This window comes from Dermacentor andersoni, chromosome 4 (genome assembly GCF_023375885.2).
Source record: "Dermacentor andersoni chromosome 4, qqDerAnde1_hic_scaffold, whole genome shotgun sequence".
In the NCBI taxonomy this organism is placed as follows: Eukaryota; Metazoa; Arthropoda; class Arachnida; order Ixodida; family Ixodidae; genus Dermacentor; species Dermacentor andersoni.
Genome location: NC_092817.1, coordinates 71,547,462 through 71,572,792, shown reverse-complemented (window position 1 = coordinate 71,572,792; position 25,331 = coordinate 71,547,462). Strand labels below are relative to the sequence as shown.

General features: G+C 45.0%; 2 protein-coding genes across 3 annotated transcripts in view; both read left to right on the top strand.

Annotated features, from left to right (window-relative positions):
• The first annotated feature begins 5,570 nt into the window (after positions 1-5,570).
• On the top strand, positions 5,571-18,792 carry LOC126536306 (alpha-tocopherol transfer protein-like). Of its 2 annotated transcripts, XM_055073904.2 has the most exons (6): positions 5,581-5,773; positions 12,094-12,198; positions 13,302-13,553; positions 15,267-15,460; positions 16,509-16,619; positions 17,409-18,792. In XM_055073904.2, exons 2-6 carry the CDS (start codon positions 12,126-12,128, stop codon positions 17,595-17,597), a joined length of 819 nt encoding a protein of 272 aa, XP_054929879.2. In that variant the 5' UTR covers positions 5,581-5,773; positions 12,094-12,125; the 3' UTR covers positions 17,598-18,792. The 2 variants fall into 2 exon arrangements, with proteins under 2 accessions (XP_054929880.2, XP_054929879.2); XM_055073905.2 differs by lacking the exon at positions 16,509-16,619 and having other exon boundaries at positions 5,571-5,773.
• Positions 18,793-19,140: 348 nt separating this feature from the next.
• LOC126536307 (alpha-tocopherol transfer protein-like) overlaps positions 19,141-25,331 on the top strand; it is a 29,120-nt gene continuing 22,929 nt past the window's right edge. Inside the window, exon 1 of the mRNA XM_050183224.3 lies at positions 19,141-21,429. The gene's annotated coding sequence lies outside the window, so the exon portion shown is untranslated. The remainder of the gene's footprint in view (positions 21,430-25,331) is intronic.

The window sequence follows — 25,331 nt, the reverse complement described above, 5'->3', positions numbered from 1 at the left end:
CTATGTGTGTCAGATGTGCCTTCCTGTTGTCCTTGTTCAGCTTGCGCTACAACAAAACAAGATATGCCGTACCAACAAGCCCCTATAGCTATCTTGACCGTAGACAACGTTATCGACTTCATGACGTACGTCGAGCACCAGAAGTCCTGCCAAAGATATTCTGCTGCAATTCTTCTGGACGCTAAAGGAGCATACGATACCGTAACGCAAGAAGCGATTTTCAACACGTTAGAGGCAGTAGGACTTGGCGGCAAGATCTATTTCTGGATTAGTAGCTGTCTAGCTAAGAGATTCTTTTTCATACTTACTGAGGATGGCCCAACATCCCAGCATTGCAGTAACCGTGGGGTGCCTCAGGATGGAGTATTGAGTCCAACGCTCTTCCATCTGACCCTCACTGGACTCGCGGACATCGTTCCATGCACCGTTAGGCTCTCCATCTAAGCCGACGACATCTGTACTTGGACTTCGGGTGTGACGCGACTGCAGCTTCGCGCGCAGTTTCATCCTACCTTCGAGAACAAGGACTTCAAATATCATGTAAAAAGTGTGCAGTGGCGGCATTTACCAGTAAAGCAATGTCCGCGAACGTGATATCCGTCGATGGACAGCTGAGCTCGTACAGCACAAGTCACAAATTTTGGGGGGTGGTCAGTCACAGAAACCTTTCCTGGACCCCTCATGTGAATTATGTGAGAAAACGTCTGACGGAAATTTGCCATATGTTTCAGTTCCTAGCAGGAAAGACCTGAGGAGTGTCAATACAATCTCTGCTGCAACTGTACATAGTCCTCTTAATTGGATTGCTGCGGTACAGCCTGCTGGTCATCTACAACATCTGCAGAACTAACCTGAATGCAATTCAAGACATCCAAGCCCAAGCCCACAAGCCTTCGTCTACCGCGGAGTGCGTCAATGACTGAAGTTATTCCAGTGGCTTAAGATTACATTTCTTTTTTTAATGCAAGGGTTAATGCCTCAGGGAACACAGGGGTATGGGATGCGGGTGAATAAGAATGATTAAATTAATGAAAGAAGATTTGCGGATCTAATAAAGTGCAGGAGGGAACGGTAACGGGGTTCCTGCGTACAAGCAGTGCAGTGGCTAGGATTATGGGGCGAAAGTCCAGCTTCAGCGAGATGCCGGAGCCTCGTCGGTTTCAACGCAGGGCAAACCCACAGCAGGTGGTGGATTTCGGCTTCAGCATTGCGTGTCTTGCAGAGTAGGCACCCATGGCGGGGATATAACTGACGAAAGTGCGGCCACTTCCGAGTCACGGCAGGAGTGAGGGCAACCCCGACCCGGATCCTCCGAAGGGCAACTTCCTCTACGCAGGTAAGACCACGGGGGAGGGTTACCGCACACGGAGGTAGGAGAGCACGTGTGAGGCGCCGGAGGTGCTCCTTTCTTTTTAAAAGGAGGGTGTCCTCACCTAGATTACACTATTAGAACGCACATTACAATCGAAACAATGCGTGTGCACATAAGACACTTCGCCCGGACCCCTACCCACCACTTCGCGAGTCTCCCAGTAGAAAGGCCCCACACCACATTCAGTGCAACTGTCTTCGCGCACCATGCCTATCTCAGGTCAGGTTACGCAGCTCAGGAAAGACTCAAGTAAACCTAATAATCCAAGGACTTCAGAAAAAAGTCGAACTTGCCGCCATCTGGACTCAAGGAACTTAGTTTACCCCTCCTGTAGAAGAAATATAGCGACTGCACACCCGTCTATACTGACGGCTCAACATCATCAACCAGTACTGGTGGTGCTGTAGTTATACCAACAATAGGAATAACCCTGCAGTTCAAGACTTCCTATATCCCTACATCTACAGCTGCAGAGCTCACGGCTCTCCGCGACACGCTTCATGTGATAAATGCAGAAAGTCCTCGAAAATGGGCACCCTTCTGCGATTCAAGGCCGGCCTTGGGATGTGTGCGGTCGTTTCGGCGACATGGAACTCCCGATCAGCTCACGTGCGAGATCGTGGAACTTGTTCGTCACTTGAAAGAAAAAGACTATGATATATCTTTTCAATGGATACCGGGCCATTGCGGTATCATTGGAAATGATGACGCAGATAATCCAGCTCGAACGTCAAACAATGAAGACCCCTGGGTTCCCATCCCTCTCTCCAGGACTGGCGGTGCGAGACAACTTCGCATTCTAGCACTCAAGCTCTTATTAGCAGAGTGGAGTACCACAAATAAAAGGCGCACCAGACTGCACAGACAAAGGGAACCCTTCACTGCAACTCAGACCTCCGGCCGGACTGCACCAACGCGAAGCGTCTCTTCTGTGTCGGTTGTGGCTGGGAGTTGCCTTCACGAAAGCTTATTCAGCGCTAATTGGAACAGCTGATAGTCCTGCATGTCATCTTCGCGGATGCGAAGAGAACATTCATCACTTATTGTGCCACTGTCCTTAATTTCAGCTACAAAGATAATCTTTGTCCATCACATTGAGGAAACTAGATGATCGTATTGTGAGTAAACAGACAGTACTAGAACACCGCCCCTACCGATCATCGGCTCAGAAGGCAGTCAGAGTTAGAGTCAGAAGTGGTTTTATTTAGGCATCAAATGAATTACCCAACTTGTGTACACAGAAGGAGGTCCCATAGCCAGAGACTGAACCCGGAAGGCACTCTTGTGCTTTCTGAGAAAGCCTGGTTTGTACGAGTGGCTTTGACTCAAGTACAGCCCCTGCACGTCTCTATACCCTCTCTCTCTCACTTCTCTTCCCCTTCTCTCATCCCCCAGCGTAGGATAGGGTGGTTAACATCCCTGCCTTCCTTATATTCCCCTCTCTCTCTTCTTCATGCGTGTTTAGTAGATGTACATAGCCTCGCCCGATGTACTGGCACGGTACCACAACGCATGCTGTTCTCTAAAGTTACAGTGCTATATAAAGGTTACATAAAAATGTCTTGAGTAATTACAGACCAATTTCAATACTGCCAATTCTATCGAAGGGTCTAGAAAAAATTATCTGTATCAGACTTTCTGTGTCAAATTTCTCAAAAAACAACTCATCATAATGTCGCGGCAATATGGCTTCTTGCTGGTAACTTCCACACAAACCTGACTTCTGCTATTACATCTGACAGAAGTTATGTTAAGCAATATAAGAGCCAAAAGTCTTACATCAGGCAAATCTGTAAATTTTTTAAGTGTTTCTATAGAATGAATTAACAACGAAACATTACTGGAATAGTTAAAATGTTATTGTATTCGACGTGTTGTTCTAGATTTTATTAAGAGTTACTTGACGTATCTGTATCTGTGTGTGCCCATTCAAAGAGAGCGGTCGGCATAGAGACATCATGTGTGGCGTACCGCATGGTCGTATACTTAGTCCAGTGTTCGAGAGAAACCCGCCTGCCAAGAAAAAACAATAATTGAACTAAAACAAACCCTCACCAATTAAAAATAAAATGTAATGTCCATTCGTTCCGTGGCCCATACGGCTCCCGTGTTGGCAATGGAGATGGAAATCGATGCCAGCGTCTTGTTTACGAAGTCTTGTTTAATTAAGGTAATACATACTACCAGGGTTGATCCAGAAATAAGGTTCCCAAGGGGGTCCAGCCACACGGGAAAGTGCGAGGTGCAATCTGGCCACACTATTGCGCGCGGCTGTTCCCTCACTCTTGATTCCCCCCGGCCGCGCTTCGCTGCGCCGCTCATTCTTCGCTCAGCAGCCGTCCGATATGAAGGTTCCCATTGTTGATCCCGCCAAGGGCGAGATTCGTTCCGTAATTCGCTTTTTGCACGCCAAAGGGACTGCGCCCATGGATATCCATCGTCAGTTGACAGAGGTGTATGGCGACAAGTGTATGTCCGTTCAACACGTCCGAAAGTGGTGCAGGGAGTTTAGAGCCGGTCGGAAGGAAGTCCACGATGAAGTACGGAGTGGAAGACCGTCAGTTTCGGAGGCGGTTATCGAGATGGACCAACGTGAAGTGCTTCAAAACAGGAAGATCAACGTCCGTGAACTTGTTGCTCAGATTCCTGGGAGTTCTTAAGGTACAGTAGAAAGAGCTTTGACTGAAAGATTGGGGTATCACAGGTGTTCTGCTCGATGGGTACCGCGGCTATTGATATCAGACCACAAGGAGAAATGCCTTGACTGTGCTCTCCAGTTCCTTCAAAAGTGTCAAGAAGATAAGGAAGGATTGTTGGGCTCCATTTTTACGGGAGACGAAACGTGGGTGTTTCATTTCACTCCCGAAACGAAACAAAAATCCAAACGGTGCCGTCACCCAGAGTCACCAGTCGCGAAGAAGTTCAAACAAACTCCTTGTGCTGGCAAATCCATGGCCAATGTTTTTTTTTGGCGTCGTAAGGGGATACTGCTGATCGATTTCATGGAACGCGGGACGACAATCAACTGAGACAGTTATTGCGCAACACTAAGAAAACTCAGGCGAGCTATCCACAACCGCCGGCGAGGATGACTGGCAGCCGGTGTAACTCTGCTTCACTACAACGCCCAACCTCACGTCTCCCGTCAAACCCAGGAACTTTTGACAAACTTTGGATGCACTGTCGTGCCCCACCCACCGTACAATCCAGACCTCGCGCCTAGCCATTGCCACTTGTTCCCCAAGTTAAAGGAATATTTGAGTATCCAACGGTTCCGGAGCGACGAGGCTTCTGGTTAAAGGTTCTTCAATCAGGAAGGATTACACTGAACACTAAAGGCATCAGAACATTAACAAGCAAATTTTGATCACGTATATCGAACAGCGCAGGTACGAGAATATGTATTGAAATCCGTGGCGTTACACGGCGCTGAAGCATGGAACAAAAAAATTGGAAAACGTAAAGCTTGGCCTTCGCGTCCTCCGTTACCTAACCTAACCTAATCTAACCTAAAAATAACAATAATAACATATTAAACCTAACAAAAGTTTAGACCAAGTTGATGAGCACGTGGTCTTGAAAGAATGTTTTAGCTGTCTTTCAATTTATTATTGCTTTAAGAAGACACTGCATTTAATTGTCCCCGTGCAACAATGCACTCCAATGTATAGCAATAGCAGTAACGGGCTCTAACGACGCGCGCCAGAAATATCAACACTCCTCGTAGACATATATTAAATGCCCGTGATTGTTTCGTCACGTTATCATTTGATGAAGCGGCGGCGTATGCATCCGGCGCAATTAAAATAATATGCACATAAACTGCCTGTGTCGCAAATACTCTCCACCAACCCGGCCTCCGTTCTGTTCTCCTTTCGCATTGCATATTCAAGACATTGGAAAAAGACCAGACGAATGGCGTGCCCTGACGCGAAGGGCCATTTGGATATACAAGAGAAGGGCTTCCGCAGCGCGGAGGCCTTGAATTTCCCAACGATCAAAATATTGCACGGAAAGAACGAGCACCGAGTCGATGGAGACATAAATAACAAACCCCGGAAAGTTGGACAATGCGAAAAGATAAAGCGAAAAAAAAATAATAAAACAAGAAGCCGCGAGGCAGCGATTTGGCAGCTGTTGAAGGTACACGTGACTTCCTGTTCTATTAGTGTGGAGGAGAGTGAGATAGAGAAACTGAAGGTCGCCCCACGGACTCCGCGCCGACGCTAGGAAGTCGTGCCAGCCAAAACAAGTTGCTGCTTGAGGCGTGCGTGCGATTGTGCCGGTGCGCCGGTTGACAGCGCGCCCTGATAAGGGGGCTCAACGCGTTCGACCCCAACGCTAGGAAACGAAGCTGGAGGAGCTTTTGTCAATCGTCAAGCGGACAAATTCTCTTCGAAGGTGAGCAACCAGAAAAAAAAGTAGATTTCTGCGAAAGCTTTGATGTCACCACGACTTACAACGTCTGTCTGCAGAGTATTTACTGCCGTTTTTGTAGCACAGCCGGCAATTTCAGCTAGCAAGAGCTAGTGGCAGCGAGTTTTGTACTCAACGTGCTTTGTACCCGCCATGCGAGCCTCGGGCAAGGATAGTATACGTATTGTTGTTTTCATGGAGCAGTGCAGAGGTGCGTGTAAAGTTGGGATTGCGTCTAGTGCGTGCCATAGATGTCCGGCTGCGCCTAATGTAGGAGGGAATTTGTATTTTCTTGGGCTGTGTTGTTTTTGCACGCTACAAAATGTCGGGAGGAAATTTTCCCCGAGAACCAGTGCCTTGCTGACAGCAGCAGTATGACGACGACGTTATCACTCACGGCCGTGAACTGCACGTTTCTTTCTTTCTTTCTTTTTTTTATGGACACAAAAGAAAAAGTGAGAGAGACGGAACAACGTTTGTTTTTATTAAACCTTCGAAAATGGCGGTAGCTGATGTTTAAGTCGCTTCTTAACGGCCGTCTTTCCTGCTTCAACAGCAGTATGAGGGACGCATTTTGCGTGTTATGTGCCTCGGGCAGATTGCGGTTTCTCGCAGTGGCCAAAAACTGTGTTTTTTTCATTCTCAGGAATTTCGCGAGCCTTTTTTTTTTTGAATTTGTAAACGTGTAACAATTTTAAAAGCCTCGGCTGCTTTTCCACCTTTGGGCGATATATATAGCTGGATTATGGGCTTACGGAGTAGCGCGCGACGAAGTAGTCAGCCGAGGAGAAAAATATGGTTGACCGAATAAGTTGAGAGCCAGGAAGAGAGCGATCGTTGGTCGAACCTGTGAATGAGCTCGAGCCACGAGGCAACTTGCGTCGTGCGCCCAGCAGAAGCAGAGAAAGCTCGTTGTCGCTACCGCGACTGACATGCGTCGTCTTTATGGCAAATGGCTGCTGCCACAGGCTCTTGATGTGCTTCGGTGTGTCCATAATCGTTCGTGATCGTTGGCACGTGTTGTAACATGTTCATTACACATGAATTCGCCATAGGCACGTGCACACAGTGCCTACTAGAGTACTTCACCTATTTCCAGGAATTTTAGGCATGCGGAAATCTGCGGAAATTCACTGCTATGCATCAGCGTAACAGAAAGGGCAATATTTTTGAGAAAAAAAATTATACTTCAAAATATTGGCCAAGTTACATAAAGTTTCACACAGCAACGTCGAGAGGGTACTTCCTTTTAATATCATACACATTTATACGGAACTTTTACAACTAACTTCACTGCTACTTTAACGCGTGTTTTTTGGTCGGGAAGAAACCGTACTTAAACGCAGTGCTGCCAAGTGTCGAATAAGTGTCACAGAGACGCACAGCGTAGAAACCATAGAGACGCCATAAACATCATAGGCCATACAAACCATAGAGACGCACAGCGTGCATATATTCACCGCTTAGTCCTTACGCCGCTTGTATATTCTTAAATGATGCGAGCTACACAGTGTAGTTTTTAAGAGCCCAATTTTATGAAAAATTTTTAGGCTCGACATGAAAGAGGAAAATTGTGCAGAAACCATCGATGATGATTATCAGTGTAAGCGGATAAAACAAACAAACAAGCAAACAAACAAACAAACAAGCAAACAAACAAACAAGCAAACAAACAAACGAACGAACGAACGAACGAACGAACAAACGAGCAAACGAACTAAAGCCCCTCCATACACGGTGGCGCGTGGCGCGTGGATGCAGGGGCTTTAGAACGAACGAACGAATGAAGGACGGAAGGAAGGAAGGAAGGAAGGAAGGAACGAACGAACGAACGAACGAACGAACGAACGAACGAACGAAGGAAGGAAGGAAGGAAGGAAGGAAGGAAGGAAGCAAGGAAGGGTTTTCCTTGCCGAGTCCGACCACCGACTATCAACCGACCACTGACAATAGCATGAAAACGGTCGAAAGAGCCAAAGAAAACTATTCGCTTTGAAAGAAAGATGATGTTGCATATCGGCGGGTGAGCTCCCAGTGTTATGAGAACCATCCCTTAAGTCACTGCTTCGCACTTTAAGCCAATTCAGACTGCTACTGCTAAAACCCAGAAGTTAGACGCCTAGTTCATAAAAATTACTTGATTATTCGCGTTACTGGAGAGAATGAAAAAGGTTGGCCTCTGCGAAACTGTGACTGCATTGTGCAGACTATGTAAGGACACTTAGAAAGTATCGGCATTCTTATGTACTTCAATGGCACCATTTAGGAATAGTCCGAGTATACTGTGCCTCTAATTGTCTGTGCTTTGCCGACCCGACTGGCTGCTTACAAAAGTTTGTTATAGTGTGTGTACGAGCTACGCATAAAATCATTTAATGAACGCACATTTTTATAAAACTAATGTGGCTGTATTTGTCGTCATATGAGTAGTACCGGGTGTGGTTATTCAATATGGCATAACTTGCCTTGATGGGCCAATGTAGAAAGCTGCTAGGGTCCCTTGTTACAAACAGTCGTCGCGTAACGGTTAAATAACTGCAGCAACCTGCAAGCGCCAGCAAACGCACATTTTAATTTTTGGTTTTATAATTGAAACGCGTACTTTCGTGGAATCCGAAGTGACGTCGTGCATTTAGATCGGGAAGCCCAAAGTATATCGCCGCTGACGGTAAGATCAATAACACTAGTATTTGCCAATAAAGTTATAAAAAAAAACGACGGGGACTTTACGAGTACTACCTCCAGGTATCTTACTAACTACATTAGCTTACTATTAATTTCTATATTTGTCGTTCCACAATTTGCAGACATCATGCGCACGTCCTATAGGGAGGAAATATTTTAATGAATATCTTTAGTGAATGCACGGTTTGCAAATAGCTCATGAGCTGTAAGCAGTCTACCAAAATAGACTGATATAAATGTTTCTAAATATATTCATAGACTTTGTAGATAAATGTCTGTGGACACTCTACATAAAAGTGACAAAAAAAACCTTTTGTATGGGAAGCCGACTCCGCAATACTCTTCTGTAGGCTTGTTCGACTACCTCGTTATGTGTGGATACAATGAATATATGTTGTCCGCTTTTGACTTTCAATCACGTGAGAGTTTATTTGGGCACCCTCTACGAGTCTGGCGAGTTCGTTATTTAACGCCAGTTGTTCTAAGACAACTGAGATGCTGCACTCTTAAGAGGAAGTTTTAGCTAGGGCCCAACTCCGACGCGGCCTCTTCAAATACATGTAAAACGCAGAAATGCTTTTCTGAGATAGCCTCTAGACCGATGCTAATAAAACCTGTTGCATTTGAGAGATAAACTTAAATTCTAGTGAATGTCTGAACCCGAATTTTGATTTAGGGTTTGAATGTATTGAGCATTTGTTTTTAATTCGTAAGTATGGCAAAAATATATACAAGCACGAAGTTTTCAAGTTCGTAGCTCTGCACCAAGAACACATATCGCATTTCTGTAAACTGCATCCATTGGATCATCCAAAAAGGACAAGTTTTATAAGCCAGATTATGTATTACGTGAATTTGTTAGATTGTTTACAAGGGTTTTGTGAAATACCTATTCACATTTTAGTCGCTTCTCTTTAGCCATGACCCGCCGTGGTTGCTCAGTGGCTATGGTGTTAGGCTGCTGAGCACGAGGCCGCGGGATCGAATCCCGGCCACGGCGGCCGCATTTCGATGGGGGTGAAATGCGAAAACACTCGTGTACTTAGATTTAGGTGCACGTTAAAGAACCCCAGGTGGTCCAAATTTCCTGAGTCCCCCACTACGGCGTGCCTCATAATCAGAAAGTGGTTTTGGCACGTAAAACCCCATAATTCAATTCATTCTCTTTAGCCATGTGTAACGTATCAGTTTTGTCCGCTTTAGATATACTATTAAATGCAATTGACAGGGCTTCTTTTATTACTGAGTTACACAGTTGTAAACAAGATAGTTTCGTTTTCTAAAGATTGTATTGTATTGTATTGTATTGTATTGTATTGAGAATTTGCTATTTTTGCCAAATTTTATTAATAAATTGACGGCATAAACAAAAGTTAGCAACGAACAGTCACTATATTTTAGCTTTTCCTTTAAATACAACAAATATACTCAAATCGGGTGCAGTGGTTGCCGAGAAAAACGATTTCTCCTTTCCCATGTATTTAGATGGGAGCACCCGAGCTAAAGCTTCCTCTTAATATAGAATATTTGAACATCATGTGACCTTATACGACCAGCTCTCTGCTTTAGAGGTACTTAATAGCTGACTGACTACGTAAGTACCGAAATTGTATCGTTATTTATTGTTTGATTGCGAAAATTGTTGTTGCGCTGACCTGCACTACTTCGTGGATGAATCTTACGCTATATAACTCAGTATGCTAGCATTGAGGCGAGAGTGACGCTCGCTCGCGAACGTTTTGGATTCTTTTCTTTGACGCTACACGGACTGGTTTCATGTGACGAAATGTCCTCACACTCGGAAAAAGGCTCTGCGCGTGTTCGAACTAACTAAACACACGTGTTTGAATTTCCATGGCAGATTATCTGAAAAATTTCTGTTGTTCGCTTGCACCACCGTTTTCACAGCGAAGCTGTATAGGACTAGCCGATTCATCCTTCCGTCCGTCCGTCAGTCAAGACAGTCAAGAAATTGGAAACGACTGAACAATATCATTTGTTTAAGTGCGTTGTATAGGCACCTGCAGATATAGTGAAATATTCACGGGGAGGTTCCCTTTTGGGCGAATGTAAAATAATTTTGTAATAACTCCCTTGGCTATCCTCTATTAGTTTTGCCGACATGGGGGAATAAGATTCGCAGAAACGTCAGGAGGCAGCGAATGTACGACGTCCTATAGCACTCCTGTAGAAGGGAGAGAACACATGTCAGCCACGTTCTGCGAGACGCTGCTTACTGCAGACGACACCAGGTGCTGTACCTGGCCAATCAAGAATGTTGTATTTCTGACAAAGACAAATGTTTCTCCAACAAAGGGGGGGCGCAAGATTATACCTCCTCTACGTAAGGCACACGTAATTTACTTAGCTTAACATCCCAGTGCTGCGTTTAGGAAGACGAACTCGTCATATATAGACTTGTGCCTGCGAATGTGGCTGCCTTGAGCGCATAAACAAAACTACGCTACTAGAGCATTGCTATGTCGAGTTCCATGGGGCTCTTCAGTCTCAGGGATTATGTTGGTCCAGCAGCCTGGAGCAGGAAGGGCTTGGGAAGAAACATGTCGACGTACAGCAAAAAAAAAAGTCCGTTTGCATCTTCTTTAAAAAAATATTTCGGGACCTTGCGCGCCAAAACAACAATCTTAGTCTTATTTTGAGGCACGCCGTAGTGGGGGACTACTTATTAATTTTAACCGCCACGAACTCTTTAATGTGCACCTAAATTTAAGCACATGAGTGCTTTTGCATTTTCCCCCCCATCGATATGCGCCCGTCGTGGTCGGGATTTGTTCCCGCGATCTCGTCTCTGGCGTAGGAAAGGGCCGCATCCGGCGGGTGAAGCATGAGGCTATCATGTTCGGCATAACGGCATAATGTGCGTTCGCAGACAGGTCGGCCACCTTTCTTCGTCGACCTTCGGACCAACACACACACACACACACACACACACACACACACACACACCTAAGCGCTCGGATGCGCTCGATGACGTCTACCGCTCGAAGCACCGACCTTTCGACATTCTTTAGCGTCCAGATTACATTGTCGCTGTCCGAACGATAAATGGAAACACTTAGCGTTGTTTGTCGCCGTGTGAAACGAATCTCTGTCACAGAGACGAGCCGTAAAGAGGCCGGAATTGGTGTCCAAGCGTGTATACCGAAGTATCCCAGAACCACGCTTACGCTCTTAGAGATCATTTGCAGCACAGCACGCAAAAACAGCAACGGTTTTTCAAGTCATTATCACGGTGTTCTGCGCAGTACCAATGGCGACTACAAATGAGTTGAAGCTTGCTGCCCTATTCTCCTATACTATAGAATAGGGGTCGAATTCACAAAGCTTTTTTGTTCGTAAGTTCGATTTGCCATCGACCGCCGCCTTAGCTAATAACGTGTGCATCAGGGTTGGCTGGTATTTCGCTAAGTTTGGCGTTCGTGTTGTCCTTCTCTTCTCGTCCGTGTTCGATTGTGCGCTGGAACGATGTTTCATTGGCTGGTATTTGCTCTTACCAACAGCTCTAGCGTGAAAGAATTTTCTGTGGACAAGCCCAGCTTATTTGATGCAATGTTTGCCAATCCACAATGCTCAAGGTGTTACTTCGTTATATCTTTCAGTTCGTTTCAGGGCGCAGAAGGAAGCAATCAGCATGGAAGAAATAAATGCGGACGAACCTGAAAAGATCGCCGTGTCTCTACAGAATTTAGAGAAACTTATTCGTGGTATGTGTTCTTGCGCCACACGTATATATGCACGCATTCCATTCATGTTTACGTAGCGCTGAGATTTATGTTGCGAAAGTGTCGCTACCGAAGTTGTCCGCCAGTTATAGCTCGTATTGAATGTTGCTAGTAGTTAAAGAAGTGTCCGCCTATTGTTAGTTCTTCTCATCAATAAATGAAAAACATTCTGGAAGTCAGTTTAGTAAAACGAAGCTTTAGCAGTTAAAATAATGAGTCGGGGTTTTGATGCTAGCCACGTCACTGTGAAGATCGTATCGGAATGTCATCTAGCACTATGAAGTAAAAAAAAAGGAAGAAAAAGCAATAAAAACAAGACACACTTAAGAACTACTGCTAAGACGAAGGGCTCGCACGTTTAGGGTGTGAGAACGAAAAAATACTCGCGGCCTTCTTATGTGCTTAACTATTCAACGCTGTTTAATTCAAAAGCCACGTATTTAGTTTGCTTTTAGCTTCGCTTCTTATTCTGCGCGAAGAGAACTTCACTTGACCTGTCTTTACTATTTGAATCACCGTGTTTGCTTATTGCTAAACTGGTTTGCCTTTTGAAATTCATCCAACATTCGTCATGCGTGTGTCTGAATGCGGAAGTGCGGAATGATTGCAATAAAAAAGCAAACGACTCACAAAGTTTATAGCGCATAATTAAGAAACTGAGACGTTCGTAGCGTCCGACGAGCACTCAAATCTATAAATACGAATGAGCTTGGTCGTGGCTTTAGTTAACACTACGTCCGAGAAGCACACAACTCACCTGTAAATACAGCTATTCATTCATTCATTCATTCATTCATTGTTCAATACCTTTAAGCCCAAATTGGAAAAAAAGGCATGCGGGCGATCGCTATGCGAATACTGTAACCTTAACAAAATGCAAGGCTAAATTGCTGAATTAGAGAAACCTCAAGTTCGGAAAGACATGTCGTGGCATTGCTATAAGAATACTGTTGCGTTAACGAAATGAAAGGCTAAATTGATGAATTCGAGAAAGCAGACCATACACAGGAATCCTCGACGCCTATTTAAGAATTCACATTTGTGTAATAACGTTCCCTGTCATCTTTTGCTCGTGCACACTGCAGACGAGAAGTTGCTGGACTGCCCCAAGGACGAGCGGTTCTTGATGAAGTTCCTTCATGCTCGCAAGTACGACGCTGACAAAGCGTTCAAGACTGTTCAGAAATACTTTAGGGCGAGGCAAAGCTACCCTGCTATTTTCGAGAGTTTTACGCCGTCCGAAGTGCTCTACGACACCATCTTCCGTGAAAACAAACTCCTTGCGGTTTCCTCAAAACGGGATTCGCTGGGGCGAGCTGTCATGCTCGTCAAAACAGGTGAGACACCTCGTCGGTAGCGCACGGGTAAACTAACTAAACGTAGCTTGTCATCGCACGTTAGACCTCAAGTGTGTAAAATGTACGTCATACAGCACCACCTTCAAGCCGCTTAGAACGTTACTATTGAAGATTGGACTATTTGGTACGGTGAACTTGGCGACAGAAGGCGCAATAACTGCGTAACGTAAAAGAAGAGGGAAACCACACATTGGAGAAACTGGAGTCGAGCTGTATTAGGAAATAAAGCTTCTAAAATACCCAAAATGCCACCTACTGTGAGAGCATGCTTGATACGCCAGAAAAAGAAACTCAATAGCGAAAGATGGATGGTAACCCCGCTAACCAGCCATATTGTTCGCCGTGACGTCACAGATTTTGACGGCGTGTTCTCGATATCGTGTTTTCGGCACGCAAAACTTCGGAATTAATTGTTTCTCAAATGTTTTAACTACCACAACCATATTCGTCTTTACCCGCAGTAGGAGGGAAAGTAAGCTCACCACTGGTACCCGAGAGTAACAAATGAGGTAATATTATCATATATTTCGTTTGTTCTGTGGAGAGAAAATGTGGCCTCCTCATCCAACAACAGTGGTTAGAACAGTTGACAAGTATATAGATTCGTCGCTGTTTTCCTTACTTACAAGTTCAGTGCCATTTAGAGCCAACTGACCATTTCAAGTCAAATTTGTATGGCTCATAGTGGCAGGATTGGTAGGAAAATTAGATGTTCATTTCAGATATGGTAAACATTTATACTATACACTGGGTTAGAGTACCTTGAAAAATGTACAAATATCATCATCAGCTTTCTCGTCTGAAGTTAGTTTCAGTTCTTTTATTTACTTTTTTTAGGCGGCAGGCAAGTCCTCTCTCGCTACTGAAATATATTCACTAACTCATTTACTTTTTCTTCCTTTTTTACTATTTCACCCCGAACAGATGTCGATGTCAGGCCCCATTGGTATAGCCTAAACTATTAACTTCTTATTAAAGTGTTTCCCTGTGCCTCTTTCATAGCCTTTTTCTTTTCACGTTCACCGTTACCCCAAAAGCAGCATTTCAGGCATACGGCTCGGCTAAGCTCTTGAATTGCTACCTCTACAATTCATTTTATTTTTCCGTGTCATTTTTACCTTTCATCTTATACATCTGCAGTATCATATCAGGTGCACAGATATCTTAACCTGTCCAAAGCTTATCTGTAGCGTTCTGATTGTACGTCCTCCGACTTTACAATAATGTATATTGAAAAAAAAATTGTAGTACCCAGGATAATATTTCAGGGCATGGAACACATGCCCTACATCTGTATTACAACCCATCGCTCCGCTGCACACCTATGTTTATAAGATATACTTAAAAATGGATGAATTTACTGATTTGAAATTGACCTTATTCCCTACATTAAACAGAAGGACGGCACTGTGGCCTTAGTCTGGCACAGGTGATAAAAAAAACAGATTCTTTATTCTTGTTCTGGGGCACTGCAGTACAAGAACGACGGTTCAATTATTCGCACCTATGCGAAAAAGTTGCAACGGTTTGAAGAGCACTAATAGGCATTCGAAAAATACTGGAGTTATCACGAACAAAGTGCACGAGATAGAGGGGTATGGAGCGTGCGAACACTGAATGAACGAGACAAAAAAAAAAAAAAGAAACATTTGAGCGAAATACGACCAGTAATTCGCAGCGCTGCTCTCGCAGGAGCCTGGGACGCCTCCATCTGCACGCTCGACGAATTCACAAAAGCGTGCATGATTCTCATTGAGTGGATGCTTTTCGACGAGGAAGTCCAAAAACGAGGAGTGGTTTACATACTCGACTACAAGGGTCTCGGTCTGCACCACCTCACGCAGTACACGCCTTTCGCAATCCAGAAGATGATCCACATTGCTCAGGTGAAGAGAAAGAGAAAGAGGGAAGGAAGGAATGGCAGGGAGGTTACGTATACTCTATCCCACAAGTTGTTTGCAGCAGTGTTGAAGCTGAAGGACTCCTTAGCCAATAGGAAGGCCGAATGTCGCCCGAGATGTGTTCATCCGCGCCGCGTCGTCGGCTCAGGGGTTGCTGAATTCGCTTTAAACGACGTTCACGCTCAAAAGCCCTAATATGTCATGTATCGCTGTAACCTACCATGCACCAAGCAAAATTATACCTTTATAATCCTGTAATTAATCGGAGCATTGCGCCCCGAACTGTATTGCGCTTGCGCAAGGATACAGCCTGTTTATGCCTGGTGCCTTTGGCAGCGCTGCAAACGACTTGTGATATGGAGTGCAGACTTTGTTCGTTTGTTATCCTACACGTGGGACAGAGATGGGGAAGTGAACGAGAGAGAGAGAAGAGACAAGAGTTCAGATTATGTGTCTGCAAGTGACAATGTCCATTATTTCTGCAAGCGGGCACACAAGTCTGTCGCATTTAGGTATTGGTAGAAGAGCTCTTATGGCCTTCTGGGCTGATGAGCTACGTAGCCTGCATCCCAGGTGCACATTCTTTCAGAATGAAGATGTTATTGCGTCTAAAGAACAGCTTTAAGCATGAAAATATAATTAAAGAAACATATTATAAAACAAAAACATATATATATATATATATATATATATATATATATATATATATTAAGTAGTAGAGTCACCGAAAAAGCCACAAGAAATGTCAAACTTTGTAATAATTGAGGTGTGTCTACGTGCTTACTGGGTGTATACAGCACTTGTGAAAAAGCATTTAAGAAAGAGTAAGAGACATCTTGATTTGAAAACTTGCGAGAAGAGTGTGTGTACTTAGAACTAGACGTACTTTCAAAATTCCAATATTTTGAAGCACTTAGTGAACTCACCATAAAATAGACAAATTCTTGGGATAGCGAATCTGGTGTGCCAGCGTGTGCGCACGTCACTTAGTATACAAAAATGTTACAGCTTATGTAATGTTTCTCAATTTCAGGACTGCTACCCTGTAAGAGTGAAAGGTGTTTACGTTGTCAACAGCCCGCCCGTATTTGACATATTCTTCTCGATTACAAAGAATTTCATGAAATCCAAGCTAATAGAAAGGGTACGTATACGTGTCACTTGTCACACCTCATGTAGTATAGTAACGTGCACATAGATGTGGCTGCACTTACACACTATAGAGAACGCACAGGCTCACGAAGGCACAAAACTACAACATTGGTACTACTAACATTGGTGGCTTGGCATTACGACATCTCTTAGGGCTTTACAAGCTTACGCAAAATGAATCACCAGCCACGCATTGTTATTGCGCTGTCTGATGAATCAATAGACCGTCTGCGTGTTGCAGTTAGTCTCAGCACAGCGACATGTCATGCATATGCACAAGCAGTGTAGAATTAGGAATAGCGCTGTCACTCGCAGTCTATAAAATGAAATACCAACGGGCTTCTAATCTGGTGTTCTGTCCACTATAGCAATCAAAACTCCTGCTAACAGTAGCACAAAGTGTAAACTAGAAAATTACCGTTAATGTCACTTTCTTGTGTTCCTGCATGAACCGGAGGCAAACTTCACGAATGTATTTTGCTTCCCGGCTGCTCGCAATGGTGGGCTTGAGAGCAAATGAAGATTAGGGATACGTACTTGCTTCCCTATTGGGCCAAGCCGTACAGCTCATCCATGACATTAAGCAGCACTATCAAAATCGTAAATAAGAGAAAAAAACAACGAAATTATTCTTATATGACATGGCTGAATAAGCTAATAGTGATCTAAAGCAGGAACAAAAAAAAAAAAAGAACCAGGTGGGTAGTCACGATTGCGACGTGGTTATGCGCTTCTATCATGATGCACTAATACAAAATTCGTTACGATTCCTTTTCTTCAGGTTCAGCTCTTCGGTGATGATATGGAGAAACTTCGCGACCTTGTTCCCGACGATGTGATCCCAAAAGAAGCCGGAGGAACACTGGAGAGCTACGACTACGACAAGCTGGAGAGGGATATGCTTAGTCAGAGTGATTACTTCGAAGAATTGGACCGCTACGGTTACGGCAAGGAAAGCACTCGCTGCTAGCCCATCGGTACATACATCTGTATAATTCCACTTACAATGTGGCATATTTTTCTACGTCAGGTGTGCGTCGTCCTTGTGTCATAAACGTTGACATCATGAGGCCCGCGGAGATTACTCATAATTCAACAATATGTGCAAGCCAAACCCTTTTTCTTTTTTTTTCCTTCTTTTTTTCACGTGGTACTATTTTTATTTCGGTGAGCTTAGAAATTGCAGAAATTTGAATCTTGCTCGGCCATGGCGATTCTGCATTCGAAGCGTGTACGGTCCAGAAATGGCTTGAAAAAACTCCGGCAACCAACAGAGGAATGCCCATCCCCGCCCAACCCTTTCGACAGCGACAGAAGGTGTCCGTCTCCATAAAGAGCACAAGCACAGGAGCCCCAACCATCGGCAAGCGCGGTTATGGCACATCGACCCCTGTTGCACTGGCAGCGATGTACCAATCTGTGATGCACTGTAAAGCAGCACCTATGGTGATGAACGCCACCCGGAAAGTACGACAAAAAATGTATTTCTTTGGAGACCGGCCATCTGCTGAGTCTTTTAACACTTTGGTTTTGATTGAATCTTCACAGATGTCACTGGTGTTTGCAGAACTCAAACTAAAACTGAAGCTAACCACGCACAAGAAAACTACAGATTCTGTCTGCACATGCAATGAGTACCAACGCAGTGTGCATTGCTTGGAAGCAGCTGTTCCTACTTCGTCAGTGTAAAATGAAACACACATTCAAGGACAAGTGATGAACGCATTTTACAAGTTGGGTTGCGTCAGAGTGTGGCGGGCGATCTTTATGCAGCCGCCAAGCGCTTGTCTTTTGGTACTAGACACAGACAATGAGATATGAGGATAAGCGATTTTCTTATGTTGCTTCTGTATCATAAAGAGTCAAAGTAAGGACTATTTACGTGACGTATATAGTTATACATGACTTCTAGGAAGATTTCCTGGTATCATAATGATTACTTTGGCATGGTACACTGTCATTTTCGATATTTGTGACATCTTGGGCGCGATTGCGAAGCGACCTTGAGAACCGTTGAAGAGTAAAAGAAAATAACAGGTGCCCTTTGAAGTGACAAAAACGACAAAAAGCATATGATAGTACCTGTCCGAACCAGTACAAATACAGGCATGGGAAAAAGTTGACCATTCAACACGCACAGTAAAATAAAATGCAATCTAGCCATATATTCTCTGTTGTGGTTATTCAGAAAAAATTTTTAATTTTTGAGTGTTTGAGCTCTTGCAGTTACAATGTGGGCTCGAGCGCGGACCATTCCAATCACGAGCAGTTGAGAAGAAAATATATGAAGCGTTTATGACAATCTTTGTAACGACGTTCTTCCTTAACGTTTCTATTATGTTTAGTACGTACTACTGTTAATAGTACATATTATTACGCAATATTTGTGTACTTGTCTCATTTATGTATAGAAGCTTGTTGACTAGGACTAGCTCTTGAATGAATTATTTATTTCCTGCGGACACAAAATTGAGGAAGGTTCAGTCTCGCCTAAAGCAGTGTTACTGCTAAACTACTGCACTGGTAACAGAAGGCGGGTTCTCGACCGCTTCTCAACACAGGCCACATATATATTGCGAAGTCCGGCATGTCTGGACAATATTGGCACTTGATGTCGAGCAAATTTATGCGCAAAGACTGTGTGCACTGAAACTGACCGTAACTTGAGTGGGAGACGCACACAACACGTATTATTGCTAGACACACGCTTACACTGCGCTCAGACGTTCTCCACCCAAGTCTGAACTATTTCTCTACAAGAAAAGACCCAGAGGCGGTAGCCATCGTGATTGGAAACCAACGTCCGAAAGCGAAATACGGCTATTCACTGGTGACGGGTCCCCGGTGCCCAGAGTGGACTCGCTCCGAATATCGTGGATGGATATCAAGTCTAACGGTTCCAATGAAACCGCACTTAGAAATATCACCGCCAAGGCGGAGAATGCTCTCGGCCTCATCCGTAGGATCGCCAACAGGCACTGGGGAATCAAGGAATACAATCTCATCCGCATTATACATGCTTTTGTGCTCTGCCACCTTTCATACTCGGCGGCCATGCATAATTGACATGTTGCAGAGAGGAACAAGATCAATTCCCTCATCAGAAAGGTCTTTAAGCTCACCCTCGGCTTACCTGTAAGCATTCACACCGAAAACCCGTTCAAGCTCGAAGTCCACAGCACGCTCGAAGAAATAATCGAGGCGCCAGAGCGCTCACAGCTGCTCAGGCTATCCGGCACCCCGGCGGGCCGCGAGATACTCAACGAGATGGGCCTCAACCCTGTCGACCAGTGCCCCGACGCCGTGCGGATTCCCAGCGACATCAGGTCTTTACTGCACATCGCGCCCATTCCCCGCAATATGCATCCCGCACACAATTTCGGCAGACGTCGGGCCAGGGGTAGAGCTGTACTCGAGCATGTCCGTAACACCCACATTGAGGCAAGCTTCGTGGATGCCGTGCATATGTCCAACAAGTGGCATTCGCCATCTCCATCGTCGACTCCAATTCGAGGCTCACTTGCTGCGCTACAGTACGTACTCCGAAGTCCGTGGTAGCCGAACAGGTTGCAATCCCACTGGCTGTGCTCGATGGTCGCAGAGAATAAATATATAGCGATTCCAAGGCAACCATTAAGGCCTACCGAATCGAGATGTTCTCCCCTCAGGCCCTCCGCATTCTCCAAAGCGCCACAAGTATCTCTCCCCATTCTCTCACTTGGTTTCCCGCTCACCTGGGGTCGACTGAGGGCTCTCCTTCTAACCCTAACGAGGGCGCGCACGACGCCGCGCGAGGACTCACTGACCGCGCCGCCTCCGCAGTCCCCCTGCCCCGCGAGGAACCCTTGCTCACGTTCATTGATATCACCACACACTACTATCTGTCAAGACGGGCATTCCCCCTCCCGCGCCCTGCCTTATGCAAGGCGCGGGCAGTGACCCTTCGACCTTTAGAAGCCCGTGCGTATCCTAACCTTGCGGTTCTTCGTGCAATATACCCTGAAAAGCATCCCAGTACGGACTGCCCTGCCTGTGGACTGACGGAAACATTACATCATATGTTGTGGAAGTGTGAAGCCATCGGCTCCTCCTTCGGCGAGGATAGGTAGGCTGCGCTTTTGGGCAGCCCCGAACTCAACGACCAAACCCTGGCCGTCCAGAGTGCCCGCGATCGGGCCGTCAAGCTCGGATTGGTGGCGCGGGGTCTCCTCTGCGTCTTCTCTGGACCGAAAAAAGTTATTACACTGACTCACTCACTCACTCACTCACTCACTCACTCACTCACTCACTCACTCACTCACTCACTCACTCACTCACTCACTCACTCACTCACTCACCCACGCTTCGGGACATCGACTCAAGAATTCACTGCTGAATTCCTGCACTGGTAACAAAGAAAGCGGGCGTTCGACCGCTGTTGAGCACACGCCACGTTCATTTAGGGAAAATACCGCACGTCTGGACGCTATCTGCACTTGGTCTCGAGAAAATTATCCGAAGGACTGCGTACACCGACACTGTACGTAACTTGAGTGTGAAGAGGCACGGCTCGTAGGTCTCTTTTAGGTCACAGCGTTACTGCTTTATCAGTTTTTTTTTCACAGACAGTTATCGCACCGAGATTAACGTCTAGCACCACCAAACGCCCCAAGCGCTATGTCAGATGGAAGTTCGAAATCTGCCTGGGCTTATCAAACGATAAGCAGGGAGAAAGTTCAGTCGGCATGCGCTCGCGTTTCGTAACAAGCTGAGACGTAGTTTAGCGCTCACAAGAACTGGACAAAGCAGTGGCGCAAGGCTGGGTAAGTGCAGCTGTTGTCCGTAGCATTTGCTTTAATTAAGGTTTCAAGACAGTTCGTATATATTGTTGTCGTTACGTTGTTTATTCTATACACGTGCCATTTGTCATTTTTCGTTATCTGTAACGGCTCATACCGTCTCACGAAAGCACTCAACATATGTTACTGTATACGGTAATAGTAGGTGATTCGCTGTTGCCAGCGCTAACAATACTTGTTCGCTATCTAGGCACTCATTGCTGATGGAATCGACGGGTCTAAATAACGCAAAAGAAATTGATGGTGATCCGTCACTGCTTGGAACAGTATCTCAGAAGGAGCGACTCACTCTCTCAGTGCATTACTTTCGCATTATAAAAACCAACTATAGAGAAAAAAGCTACCTGTTCACAAATGGCTTCCAGGAAATTAGATGCATTTCTTTATTTCGGGGACAGGTAAGAATTTCAGCATTATTCATCTCTAATTCAGCATTATTGCTCAACAAAACCGACTCATTTCAGAACAAGTTACCGGTGATGCACGTGCGTTTTTTTCTTTTTAAAATATTGAAGACGCAATTTGACAATAAATATAGGCAGCAATTTATTAGCTTTGCTAGACGCATGATTTCCTTACGAGGCAGGCGAGATTGCGTATTTATTGAAAGGCGTATAAAAGAAAAAAGGAGGGGGGGGGGTTGCCTTCCGAAACACTGCTTCATGAGCAGGAAATGGCGTTGTGTCCTCTCGTTGCGCCATAAACCACTGGAAGAAATGGTGAGAGCCCATTTTATGTCATTTACCGTTTCGGATACAGGCACGATATTTTTTTTTTTTTTTGATCTCTTACGTTTTGACGTCTCAAATTCACAATACGAGTCATTTACCGTTGGCACAATTGACTTACAAGTACACGTTCTTTCAAGAGCGAGTGCCCTTATAATGATTTCTACACCAGCATACTCGCGTGTGGCCTGATATAGGTTACACGCACCACCCGGGTAAGTTCAGCATATATTTAACACCGGCTACACCGACACCGACTCGACTACACCGACACCACACAAATATTCGAAGCTCAATGTTTCGTGACGGTCCGCAGAGTAAGCGCGTGATTAGCGATATTACATATTTGATACAATTAAGCTATTGCAAAGTACAGAACATCTACGCTCAAATCCTGGTGCACGACGAGAACAAATCTACCGCAAGTCAGCACACCCGCTAGTGATTATAAGCAGAAATTTAACAAGTGACCGCACCGACGAACATTACTGAGTCAGAAACACGACCCATTAACAAAATCTGAAAGCTTGGACAGTTTGTAATATATTTCTAGGCCACTTTTTGTACAATCACCGCGTACGCTTCGCACACTGTTCGGACAAGGCATAATGGCTCCAAAAGTGCTTACATCTCCTCTGAAGTTGTGGCCAAAGCTTCGTGTCGTCCACCCAGCCACTGCCATCGATATCTGCTGAAAAAGAGGTCTGCTGAACCGCACCGGGGTCATGCTCATCTACTGTAAACACGGAGGCAACGGAGGAATCTGAGGCATGCCATGAACGCGCCACTACGTCATCAAACATCGAGGCGCCCACGGAATTTCCATGAAAATGGTCTATACCGGAGTGAAGCAGTTTGCAGCAAGTCCGTACGGTCAGATAAACCTGGGGACATCTTGCATGGGAATCTTGTTTCTAAGTATCCTTTGACCTAATTCTGTGGACATCTTGCTGGGGAATCTTACTTCTAAAGGTGCCTTTGCCTAGACACTGCGGAGTTTGACGTGCTTTGACGTTCCGCTGCTTAAAGTTGCACACAAATGTGATCACAGCGGATGTTACAGAGTTCGTTATGGCAAAGCATGCGTTTTCTGTCGTAAGTGATTGGCCCGTGTCACTGGAGCGGGCACTAACGCAAGGTTTTACGATCCGCATTGCTACAGGGCTGTCGGCGACGGAAGGAGTAGGAGCACGTGCTACACAGGCACGCTCTGCGTATGTGTCACCCAGCCATGAACAACTGCAGTATAAGAATGAATATTTTACAATTAAACGAATTTGCGGTGACAATGTGTCGTTATTCATTGGTCTGAGGCCGCTGAAATGGCATATTTATCTCGAAAAAGATAAAACCGCGAGGCTAACTGTAGCGCACACAAATGCACCAAGCATAAGCCTTCCGCAGTCATTGGTCGAAACATGTTATAGTGTCTCATAAGTTCAAAGCTGGAAGACCATACAAATTTTGATTAAAAAAACGGCGGAAGCCATTTCGCGATGACCGTTGACGGTAATGGGTATTGAAATTATTGAATATAACGACACAACGTATTGCCACCATGGAAACGAGTTATGAGGCGTCTACTGCAGCGGGATTCCTCTTCCGCCCTCCCCTATGAACACAGGGCACCATGTACCACCTACGCCGCGAAGTGGATGGGTTGTGAGAGGTTACCATTTCCAACGTAGCAAGTTTATTAAATTGTGTGGTTTTACGTGGCAAAAGCACTTTCTGATTATGAAGCACGCCGTAGTGGAGGACTCCGGAAATTTTGACCACCTGGGGTTCTTTAACGTGCACCTAAATCTAAGTACACGGGTGTTTTCGCATTTCGCCCCCATCAAAATGCGGCCGCCGTGGCCGGGATTCGATCCCGCGACCTACACCATAGCCACTGAGCAACCACGGCGGGTAACGAAGCAAGTTGTACAATGACTATAACAAAGTCGAACACCATTAGGCCCTGTGTAACCAACATTGGCATGTTCTAGAAGAGAAAATAAAAGGAAATGCCGGACCCGATCAAATGCTTTCGCGAGGTCAATCGCAAGCATTGAAAGTTGCTAATAAGAAGTGTAACAGTACTCAAGTACCGCACGTGCGACGTATATGTTAGTTTGTGCGGAGCGGCCTTTTATACCACATGTTTGACGTGGACCAATAAGAACTGACATCGCAAACTGCAATCGATTTGACCACATTTTTGCAAACATTTTGTAGTCAACGTTTGACAATGTAATCGGTCTGGAACTTTCAAGGTAATTCTTCCCTGCCAGCACTTTTACGTATTATTACTGTGTGGATTTTTTTTATAAAGACGATGATAAAGCCTCCAATCCAAAACTCATTAAAACTATCTTCAGTAGAACAGGCCTAAGAATGGCTTAACACAGAAAGCTGGACGATTTGGTAACTGAACACGTTCCTATAGGATGGGCAGCACAACCTGGACGAAGGACAAATGAAGTGGAGGACGCGAGCGGAGATCGTCTGCGCTCGTATCGTTTACGTTCGTATCGTCTATTTCCTTTGTCCTTCGTTCCACAAGAGTGGAGAGAGATTATTCCAGAAGATTTATCCGCGGTTGCGTAGTGCAGCTCAGGTAGGGACAAACGGAGGAACGCGCGCCCTTGTCCATAGTACTGTAGTACCTAGACAAAAGCACATTTAGAAGCAATATCTCCAACAATACCTGCCCACACTCATCTGATCGTACGGATTTCCCTGCACAGAACCAATCCCGTACCCGTAAACTGCACACCAATGTTGATATTCATGTGGCTTCCCCCTTATGAATGGGCGGATGCAAGTGCTGCGTCCTAGCCGTGATAGTAAATATGAAAGCTATAAAAGAAGTCTGATATAAAAAAGGCTAAAACAACAGAAAACTAAAATCTCAATGTAGATGCTACCGTCAGAATTCAGTTTATGGATCTCAGCTTGCTACTATTCACATAACGCTAGTATAGGGGCAAGTTTTAATAAAGATCGACTTTCAATCAGAGAGCATACAAAGCTAATACAATCCAGTGACTTACCATATTCTACTCATATCCTGCTGCAAAGTGTTGGTAGCGACATGATCGTTAACCTACACTCCTCTTACGATTTCCCTTCGACAAGAACACTCACGTGACA

What these genes read in the sequence shown, in the direction of transcription:
- LOC126536306 (XM_055073904.2), top strand. Translation starts at nt 12,126, where the DNA reads ATGGAAGAAATAAATGCGGACGAACCTGAAAAGATCGCCGTGTCTCTA. An exon ending in TTTAGAGAAACTTATTCGTG is followed by an intron (nt 12,199 to 13,301) that starts GTATGTGTTCTT and finishes TGCACACTGCAG; the next exon opens with ACGAGAAGTTGCTGGACTGC. An exon ending in AATCCAAGCTAATAGAAAGG is followed by an intron (nt 16,620 to 17,408) that starts GTACGTATACGT and finishes CCTTTTCTTCAG; the next exon opens with GTTCAGCTCTTCGGTGATGA.